This window comes from Leptinotarsa decemlineata, unplaced genomic scaffold (assembly GCF_025532065.1).
Source record: "Leptinotarsa decemlineata unplaced genomic scaffold, Ldec_3_MD MMD2_P_RNA_scaffold_1, whole genome shotgun sequence".
NCBI lineage: Eukaryota > Metazoa > Arthropoda > Insecta > Coleoptera > Chrysomelidae > Leptinotarsa > Leptinotarsa decemlineata.
Window position 1 is genome coordinate 1,133,507 of NW_027412523.1, and position 11,694 is coordinate 1,145,200.

General features: G+C 38.0%; 1 protein-coding gene across 1 annotated transcript; it reads left to right on the forward strand.

The window, feature by feature from the left end:
- The first annotated feature begins 8,040 nt into the window (after nt 1-8,040).
- On the forward strand, nt 8,041-10,648 carry LOC141480843 (uncharacterized). Its single transcript, XM_074171569.1, has 2 exons — nt 8,041-8,330; nt 8,394-10,648. The coding sequence occupies exons 1-2, from the start codon at nt 8,176-8,178 to the stop codon at nt 9,097-9,099; spliced, it is 861 nt and encodes a 286-aa protein (XP_074027670.1). The 5' UTR covers nt 8,041-8,175; the 3' UTR covers nt 9,100-10,648.
- Nucleotides 10,649-11,694: the final 1,046 nt, after the last annotated feature.

The following is an 11,694-nucleotide window of genomic DNA, read 5'->3' on the forward strand; positions in this document are numbered from 1 at the left end:
TTAATGTGATTGGATTGGAAGTGAAAATAATTAGTCTGCCGTGCGCCCAAAGAATCCTAAGGCACTAATTAATAAATAGTTGTTCGTGCTCTAATACAAGTAAGACATTTTATTACTTGACATTACGAACTCGTCTGCAAGTGGGATAATTGTATATATTACTTTTTTCAAATTCAATAAAGAGCGGCTGATACTTCTTTGGGATTCTCCGACTTTCCTCGGAAGGAAGAGTTTATCTACTGTTACGTCAGAGTCTCCCATTTGAAAGGTCAATGATATAAAGGGCGTTTCAACGAAAACTTGACCCTCCTGTAAAGTCAGGAACGGATGTGAAACACGTCAATTTTCATTTCTAGGGGGCTAATTCTGATATTTATTTTATTTCATTTATTTATTTATTTTATTTCATTAATTTATTTATTTTATTTATTTCATATACTATTCTACAGGTTGAACCCAATTACAGAATAGGAAGTAACAGTGGCATTTACAAATATGTACTTACATAATATAATTTGTGAATCTAAATTAAAAAAAATTAAAAACAGAACTGTCAGTTAGTTAAGAAATGTCTTTTGATTTGTATAATCTGGCAGTTGAATATATCTAGGACATGACTAACAGAATTACAGGTATCACACATTGTATAAATTGGAGATTTTTCATTATATTTGTACGCGGAGGGTTGAGATAAAATGTGACACTATTCCTAGATGATTGTCTGGGAACCCAAAAATTCAACATATGTAACAGTTGAGAGCAGGTTATGATATTGTTTATGACCTTGAATGAAAAAGAAATGAATAATATTTACGCTTCACCTCGAGACTACAACAATTGTGAGTTACAAGCAATTCATAATAGGGTATTCCTACAGTAGGATACTTGCCTTCAAGTTTAAAAGACATATAGACATATACATAGAGTTTAAAAAACAAATAGCGCCTCTGTAGGGCTTCCAGTTGATTTATATGAACATGATAGTAGGGACTCCACATGACAGATACATATTCCAGTCTAGATCGAACAAAAGTGAAATAAAGTAATTGCAATGTGGAAGCTTTTTCGAAGTCTTTTGTATTTCTAACTAAGACCTCATACATGCGATGAGCTGCTGTTAGAGTAGTGTCAATATGTTTATTAAAAGAGAGGGATGAATCAAAAGTAACACCTAGATCAGTGAGTGAGTCAGGACGCTCCAGAACTTTTGTTTATGACGTAGTAGTGTAAATTCAAGTTCTTTTTCAGAGAGTAAAACATTACATCTCATTTGGATATGTTGAGAGATAGATTATTCTTCCGACACCATGTAGCAACGCGATTTAAATTCAGGGCGAGACGTTCGCAATCATTAGAACATGTTATATTGTGATAGAGTTTTAAGTCATCTGCGTATAAAAGGAAATTGACATCGATCTCAGCTCCGATATCATTAATGAACATATTAAACAGTAGGGGTCCTAGATTTGATCCTTGTGGTACACCAGATGTGGCTATATATTCGATAGACTTGAGGCCATTGAGTTGCTGCTTACGGTTGGAAAAATACGATTTGAAGAGGGTAACTAATTCATTGAATAACCGAAAAGTCGAAAGCTTGTTGAGCATGATACTATGATCAAGTCTATCGAACGCTTTAGAAAAATCAGTGTAGATGACATCAGTCTGAGATTTTCAATCAATGGAAATCATACCTGAAACTTCACCTCCTCTATGAGGGGGGACAGTTGCTGGCCGCATGGGGAATCAAGTGATACATCATTTGAAAGGTCTTTTGTCCTTCTAGTACTTCGGTAGTTTTTTGGAATTGGTTTATTCGTTATTGAGAAATCAAATGTTGAACGTTTTATTGAAAAAATCTGCTGTCGCGGATAGTGTTCAAAATGGGCTCCATCTAGTTCCATACAATAATACAGTCTACTTTCGAAAGCATTCCGTACATTATTGAAGATGTCTGAAGTCAGAAATTGGCATTTCCAAACAATTCTCTGTCCCAGGTCTTCTAGATTCGTAGGCTTAGTAGAGTACACTTTCGACTTCAGGTATCCCGACAGAAACAAGTCCATCGGTGTGAGTAGGAGATTTGAGCCGGTTCTAAGCCTCCCCCCACCACTATGACGTATTAATTGCTTTTTTATTGGTTGTTGTTTGGTGAAGTCAATGTGATGTGACCTTGAAGGGTGTGGTGTATGGATCGTTCAGAAATTTTTTCCCGGTTCTAATACTCCCCCCCACCAATATGACGTGTTATTTGCTTTTTTTTTGTTGTGCAGTGAAGTCAAGGCGTTGTGACCTTGAAGTGTCTGGTGCATGGATCGTTCAGATTTTTTTTTCATATGAGATTTTGTGTGTGTATGTGTGTTTGTGTGTGTGTGTTAGAGAATACACGGTACAGGGTTTCATCATGTGCTTGTTTGTCTATGTACAAACATACGTCTGCATACTTCGAAGATCCTCCAAGTAATGAATGCTCCATCGGTGTGAGGGCACCAAGTTAGTAGTGGAGTGACTTCACAGCAATAACCGTTCAACGGCTAGAGAGCGACATGTTCACTCCACGACGTGTGGCAGAGTAATGCGTATTCATCAGTCTGCTCTCACCTCCCTCGATGTAGTGAAGGATGTGACGTAACGCCCCAGACTCGCCATCAATGGTGACACGCAGGCGGGCGAGGACTGTGCTAACGTCTGTCCTCTCCGAGAGCGCAACGACAATTGCTTGTTCGGCTATCGCTCTCGAAGCAGTGAATGATGTGACGTAACGCATCACCCTACCCTCGCTATTGATGGTGACACGCAGGCGGGCGAGGACTGTGCAAACGTCTGCCCTCTCCGAGAGCGCAACGATCACTGCTTGCTCGTGCCGGCAACTCGCATCAAATTGGGAGATGGGCTTGGCTGTGACGTCAGGCATCTCTAGTGGATGCATCGATGTGTCCTTACCTACCCTCACTCTCTACGGTGATGCGCAGGCGACGTGGATTATGGTATTTAAGAAGCGGGCGAGTGTTGGTTATGTCAGTTTCCATCGAGTGAGTTAGTGAGAACATATCATAGAAAATGTATTCTTGTGAATGTGGTAAATCTTTTACCCGTAGTGACAACCTTCGTCGTCATCAGCTCCAGAGTTGCCAAGGAGGGCCATCAGTGAAACGAGTGAGATTAGATGACGCTGCAGCACCTATGTACACATGTAATTGTTGTAATGTGATGATTCCATTGACTCAAGTGAATTCTCACAATAGAACTCTACAACATAAGAATAATACATGTGTTCAATTCAGTGATGGTGTTCAAATTATAAAGAGCGCCTTCAAACGTCGGATTGCGACATACAGGGTGCAGAGTTCCATTGTTTCCACCGATTACATGTTATTCTTTAATGAAATCAGGCAGAAAGTTATAGAATTATTGGAATCGGCCATCAGGGTTCACAAAATCATCAAAGTGAATATGGAAGTATTTGGGAGTTATATTCTACAAACACAAGACCTGAAGGAAACCAAATCATTTAATTCACAGAATAGAACAGTTGATCAATCTACTGATTTGAATTCCTTATTTGATGGATTTCGAAATGGGATTATCGCTCAAACTACAGAATTCCAGGAACGTGATTCAGGTAAACATTTCTACCAAGTTTTAATTGGATGGATTAGTAATATTGTTCTGTATTTAAGGTTGGACTTGTGAAAAAATCATGTTTCTGGAGTTGAACATTAATAAATACAGCCCGCTCAGTGGATGTTCATATGTGAAGCTGCCTGAATGTATCGAGCGTAGGAAGGCCGTGGTTAATGTCCGTAATGAAGATCAGCATTGTTTTGCATGGGCTATCACTTCAGCACTACATCCTGCAATCGATAGAACATCAGAAGTTTCATCGTATCCACATTTCAGTACAGTCATAGATGTAACAGGTATGAATTTTCCGGTAAAGTTGAAAGATATTGTGAAATTTGAAGACAAGAATGATATTTCAGTTAATGTGTACGGTTTAGAAAGTAAATTCGAGAAGGGTAAAATAATGTATGAAATAATTGGACCATTACGTTACTCTCAGAGAAGACTTAGAAGACATGTCAATTTGTTACTTATCACAGATGATTTCGGTAATAATCATTATTGTTGGATTAAAGATCTTTCAAGATTAGTTTCAAGCCAATTATCGGCTCATGAACATAAGAAATATTTTTGTGATGGCTGTTTATTATATTTTTCTAATGAACAATTACTATTACGTCATAAGATAAATGATTGTAATCACTTGAGTACTACAACACCATCAACCAATTTCAAAGTCAATAAATATGGGAAAACGGTACCTGAAAATATACTAACTTTTGAAAACTTTGAGAAACAAATGAAGGTACCATTTGTAGTGTATGCCGATTTTGAATCAGTACTGAAGCCGATTCAAACCACTAAACCAAATCCTGAATACTCGTATTCGATCAAGACATTCAAACATGAGCCTTATTCATTTGCTTATTTGATTAAATGTTCATACAATGATGATTTATCAAAATTTGTTTCGTATAGGGGTGTGGATGCAGCCCAGAAATTCGTTAGCAAAATCGAAGATGATTTGAAAAATATTTATGAAAATCATCTCAGGTTTCCTATTCCTATGGATGTACAAACTCCTGAGGAAGAGGAACAGTTTGCTTCTGCCACAAATTGTGGCATTTGTTCCAAACAATTTAATGATGGCGAAGTCAAAGTGAGGGATCATTGTCACCTCACAGGAAAAAAAAGGTCCCCTGCTGCTCATTCATCTTGTAATTTGAATTTTAAATTGCCAAATTTCATTCCTATAATTTTTCACAATCTCAGTGGATATGATTGTCATTTATTCATAAAGGAATTGTATAAAAACAAAGATAAAGTGGATGTCATCCCACAAACTAATGAGAAATATATATCTTTCACAAAACATCTCTTTACACACTCCTATACGGATAAAGATGGTAGGGTGAAGAAGAATTATTTGAAAATGAGATTCATTGATAGTTTCAGATTCATGCCTAGTTCTTTGGAGAATTTAGGTGCAAATTTAACATCTGATCAGTGTATCGAGATGCGCAAACATTTCCCACAAATTGAAAATTTCAATTTGATGAGAAAGAAAGGTGTATTTCCCTATAGTTTTGTTGATGACATCGAAAAACTGAATCATCCAAGACTTCCAACCAAAAATCAATTTTATGATAAACTCAATTGTGAACATGTATCAGATAATGATTATGGGAGAGCTCAACTTGTTTGGAATTTATTCGAATGTCAGGATTTGGGTGAATACTCTGATTTATATTTAAAGTCAGATGTGTTACTATTATGTGACATTTTTGAAAACTTTAGAAATATATCTGTTGATAAATATAAATTGGATCCGGCACAATACTTCACTGCACCCGGATTATCGTGGGATGCCATGTTGAAATATACTAATATTGAATTGGAATTACTAACTGATATTGATATGGTTCACTTCTTTCAAAAAGGTATTCGTGGTGGAATAAGTCAATGTAGTGAAAGGAAACATAAAGCAAACAATAAATTTTTACCGGATTATAATCCAAATGAACCATCTTCATTCATTTCATATTTGGATGCAACAAATCTATATGGTCACAGCATGTCGCAACCATTACCAACAGGTGAATTTTCATGGTTAGCACCTCATGAAATTCTCAATCTTGATATAATGAATGTGGATATTGATAGTCCTTATGGATATGTATTGGAAGTGGATATACATTATCCCCAAGAACTTCATGATAAACATTCCGATTTACCATTCTTAGTTGAACGTTTGATACCTCCATATGCAAAATCGAAAGTTCCCAAATTAATTCCAAATTTAAACGACAAAAGAAAATATATTGTTCACTATAGAAACTTACAGCAAGCTGTCAATCATGGTTTGATAGTGATGAACACACATAGAGTATTGAGGTTTAAGCAATCATGTTGGATGAAGCCTTATATAGATTTGAATACTGAAATGCGTAATAGGTCTAATAACAAATCTGAAAAAGATTTCTACAAACTAATGAATAATGCAGTCTATGGAAAAACAATGGAAAACGTAGACAATAGAATTGATGTTAGACTCATTACACATTGGGAAAATATAAAAAGAACTATAGGTGCCAGTTGTCTCATATCTCGACCAAATTTTAAAAAATGCTCTATTTTTACAGAAAATTTTGTTGCCATTCAATTGGCTAGAGTAAAAGTTCATTATGATAAACCACTATATTTAGGATTTTCCATTCTAGAATTATCTAAAACAGTTATGTATGATTTTTTTTATGGATGTATCAAACAACAGTTTGGAGAAGATGCGTCCTTACTCTACACTGATACCGACTCCCTTATTCTCAAAGTAAATACAGACAATTTCTATGAATTTATCAAAAATAATATAAATAAGTTCGATACATCTAATTATAAAATAGGAAACCAATTCAATATTCCAGTGACAAAGTCAGTTCTGGGTAATTTCAAAGATGAATTCCCAAATGATCCAATAATCAGCTTTTACGGTACAGGTGCTAAAGCGTATTACGTGAAATCTGTTGATGGTGAACTGAAGAAGGCCAAAGGTGTGAAACGATCTGTTATAAAGAATGAATTGACATGTGAAGACTATGAAAAAATCATTGAAGAGGGAGGTATGATATTCAGGAAGATGAACTCGTTCAGAAGCGTATTGCATGATATTTACACTGAATTGAAAAATAAAGTCGCTTTATCGTATCATGACGACAAGAGATTCATCATTCCGAATACCACTCGAACTCTTCCATGGGGTCATAGCGATATAGAATTTTATCGAAATGATTCTAATGATAACATTCGTTGGGTGTCTGAAATCGTTCATTCTTTTTCTCAAGAGAGCGCCTTAGACCAACTAATCAATTTGTTGACTGTAGAGATGAATAATTGAATTATAATTCGAAGTATTATTGCTTATTCCTTCAAACCGGAACATTCTTATTTGTGATTATTTGTGATTATTGTATTATGTATTGTATATGTATCACTTTTACCAAGTTACTTAGATGAATAAAAAATGATAAAAATATTATTTGTTTCATTTCTATTTTCCTAACCAATTACTGTAAAGTATATAACATAATGTAAATGAAAGAAATATCAGTTTGAAAAGAATCATCGTAGAGTGCACAATGTCTAAAACAATCGATAAGTTTGGTAGAAAAAGAAAATTGGGTGGTAATGTCATTCGAGGTCCTCCCGGGATTGGTTTTAAATTAACAAAAGATGGTCATTATGACATGCAAAGAAAAATATTGAAAAATATAAGCGAACCAATTGACAAGAGTGATTGTGTAACTGTATCATATCTTGAGGGGGAAATTAACGGAACAAAGGAGGTTATACTTCTAGCCCTACAAGCTGCAATACAATCCACAATAGGTAATATTGCTCGCGATGCCCGTCAAGCATTTGACGATAAAATTGCAGAGGCTCGGATAACTTTCACTCGTAAATTTGACAAACTTACAAATGATGTGGACATAAAAATGTCTGACATAACAGCGTCTACAAATAAAAAATTTGATGCTATGTCAAACATAACAGGGACTACAATGAAAAAGTATGATGTACTAGAAGAGAGAGTTGAAGTTTTGGAGAAAAGCCATAAAGTCAGGCCATCAGGTGGACTGGGATATCCAGGACTGGACATTGATCCAAATGTTAGAATAATAGAACCAAAACCAAAACCAACAGATGACGTATTAATTGAACCAACATGGTGAATTTACTCCCGCGTTAGGTTAGATTAGATTAATACATACTGTAGGTTAGGGTCATAGGTGTTAGGTTAGGTTAGGTTTCACGGCGCGCGAAGCGCGCGGGTGGGGGTGGGGGGCGGCGGGGCCGCGCGTAGCGCGGCCCCGCCGCCCCCCACCCCCCACCCCCCCCTCCTCCCCCGGGGTGGTGGGTGGGGGGCCACCGCGCCGGCGCGCGAAGCGCGCCGGCGCGGTGGCCCCATTACGCTCGCGCCGGCGCGCGAAGCGCGCCGGCGCGAGCGTAGCGAATTGGGGCGTAAGCCGCGCGGAGCGCGGCCCGCTTTCATCCCACCATTGCTCACCCCGCCCACTTCCTACCATTTCTCGCCCCACCATATTCCAACCATTGCGCATGCACGCCCCCACCTCATTCCCTCCACTCCCAATGATGTTGATACCCCGAGGAGCACGTTCTTCTACATTCAGTACGACAACTCCAGTCATCCAGAGCAGTCCAGCCATACTCAACCAGAAGCAGTGTACTATACGACGAGGAGCTAAGTTTGAGTAAGTTAACAATGTACTTTAATTTTTTACATCTACTAACTTTGTATTATTTTACATTTTCAGAATGGCATCCAACACTCAGGAATTAAATAACGCTGTGGCATCCATCATGCCTATGACAGAGCAGGAGAAGGCATCCACTTCACGAGTTAGGTGCAGATCCACCAGCCCTGACTTATTCGAGGAGGAGGAGGAAGTCAGGCCTGTAAAGAAGGTTTGCCAACGACCTGCAGCGAAGGTTGGTCCTATTTCTAAGTACCGAGCTACTTGCAATAGGACTAATCCTTATGCAGGTAGTTGGTCGACCGCTCCAAACAGCTTAAGGCCCTCCACACCACCCGCAGCAGTAGTGGAACAACCTAGGGCGCCTTCTCCGGAGGAGCCACCAGTTGTATTGTCCCCATCGGAGGAGGCTCCCATCGTATTCACTCCGTCGGTGGTGCCGCTTTCGCCGATGCTGGCAACACCGGTGACGAATCCTGAAGTGTTAGTGCCACAAGTGCGACAGCCTATCGGAGAGGTTAGTGAAATGTTGGACAGTTTTCTACAGAGATGTAAGGAAGCAGAACATGCTTCTCGAGCTAGTGAGGCCGCGTTGGTTAAAAGGAAGCGCGAAATGGCTGAAATTGTTAACCGACGGAGGGAAGCAGAAAAAGTAATAGCCGAACTAGATCGGAAGTATGCATCTCTGGAGAAAAAGTGTGAAGCAGATACCTCTTCGATAGAGACTTATAAAAAGTTAGTGACTTTTATAAAAACTTTCCCATAGATTAAGTGTAAGTGTAGTAAGATTAGTTTTAGGTTAGTTAGGAATATTTAATTAAGATAGTTTTAAGTTTATGTTTGTAATTTTAGGAAATAAAAATAAAATAAAAAAAAAGAAGTGAAATTAAGGGTGTACATTGTTTTGGTTTGGTACACATTGAACAATGCGATGGTTGGAGCATTTTTCTTCACTTCGTCTCATTATTATTTCCTTTTTTTATTTCAATTACAAGTTCTTCTATGCAAATACCTCACATCAATTTTTGTGTTCTCTAATCTATTGTAAATAATCTCTTGGGAAAAAAATATGTTTCATAATGAAATCAATAAGTATATTTCATATAATTCATATAGTATTTTCAATTTTCTCTTTCATGGAATATAGCTCATGTCATTTTTGAAATTCATTCCCACTTAATCCCCTCTCCTCCCCACTCCTCCCCCACTCCCTTTCAAAAGTATAAAAGTAGGAATTATCTGTTGGAATATTCAGTTGATCAGCCACCTTCAACATGGAACCTGATTCAACTACTGAGCCGTACAGTGACCCAGCGCATCAACATCCTTACTGGGCTTCTATCCATGAAGGTTTCGTTACCTCCACGACTGCACCTCACTCGATGAATTATGATGACATAATTTATGATGATCGGATACAAGTGCTTCACGTTACTGGAACCGATCAAGCGGACCTGTCTGATGGGGATTATCCAGATCCCTATGATTGGCGGAATGATTACGAATGGGATACACAGTCCGGAAACACAGACGACGACGACAGCGATGACGATGATGACGGTGACGCTGACAATGAGTCCGATGATAGTCCTCCACCATCCCCTATCCTGATTGATGAAGTCCTGAATTCAGACGATGATATGTAATCGTTTCCTCATTTCTCCCATCCTTTCTATTCCTTTCCTTTCCTTCCACGGAGTACACACTTTTTGGTTGGTGTACACGAGGCACTGCGAGGTTGGGGCAGTGTCTTTTTCCCTCTCCCTTATTAGTTTTTTTTATAATAATCACTCAGAGTTTCTAATAATAATAATCACTTAGAATTTCAAGAAAATTGTCATTCTTATTGCTTTCGAATTTCAAAAACTGAATTGTTCTACATTTACACTTCACCCCCTCCTTTTTTTTCCAATATAAATAAAGCATCAATCCCAGTTCTATATCATTCTTCCACAATGTCGAGTGCTGATTCCACCACCGAACCGATGAGTGTACCAGAGTGTTCTATGACGAGTACAGGCCCCATCCAGGTACATGGAATAGATTCAACGTTCGATCATTTCAGTACAAATTTTGCACAAATGCTGCAACGTATCTATGATCTACCTGATGATTTCCCGGCACGTATGGAAGAAGGTATGCAAGAGGAAGTAGAGGCAGAGTTAGAGATGGATGTCAATGAGTTAGACGATCTAGAGGATAACGAGCTAGATAATTATGCTAATGATGATGCCATTAGTATATCGTCTGATTCAGATGATTATGAGGATGACATCATCAATATATCATCAGATACAGATGATGATACAATCATCATTGTTTCTGATGATGATGAGGAGCGTTAGTCCATACCATTGCATGGATTAATAAAAAAAACAGCCCTTTTCAGGGCTACAATTGAAGACTGAAACAATAAAAAAATAGCTCTTTTCAGAGCTATCATTATACTTTCAAACAGAAACAGGTTCATACCATTGTTAACATTATAGTCTCAAACAAAATGTATGTATGTAAAAGTATTCATCATTATATGCATACAATGATTGACAAAATGCCAACTTCAACTTTCATTTAAAGTAGTACTCATCATATGCATAGATATTCAATGACTATCAAATTCCAAATATCGACTTTTCAGTCAAAGTAGTAATTTATTTGTCATATAATGTATAGATATTCAAAGACTAACAAATTACTTAGACTTTTATTAGTCAAAGTATTCATTTGTCATATAATCTATGAATACTAATACAACTAACTACTGTTTGTGTGAATAATGTAGCCCTGAAAAGGGCTGTTGTTTTTTTGACCAGTAGGTCCACGGTTATTGTGCCACAGGTTGGACATTATTACATATAATACATGTAGATACTCGGGTGAAGTTTGTTAGTGGCCTCTCGCAAGCTTCACACCAATTCTGTCCCATTTCCATAATTGAGACAGTGTTGTGGGTGTTGACATGGGCATACCACCCTCCATTATTGTTTCTATGCGAATAAAACCGAAAGCAGCACCAACATAGTTTTTTGTTCTCTCCATCTATTGTGCTGATCAATACGTATGCATCCATTGCACAATACAAATCCAAGGGATCTTCCAGTGTCTCACTGACATTGAGCGTTCGCATACCGATCCTCAAAGCACCATCGCCTTCAGTTGTGTCAGCTTCTATCCCTTCATCATCTCCTTCTTCATCCATGACCCTCTCAAACTCCATCACGTCATCATCTTCGTCGCTTTGGTTGGCCTCGTTTTCAACTTCGTCTATCTCATCTTCATCGACTCCAACATCTTCTGCTTCAACTATCACTTCCTCTAGCGGAACATTGACATCCTCATCATCTGATTCGTCTATCCAATT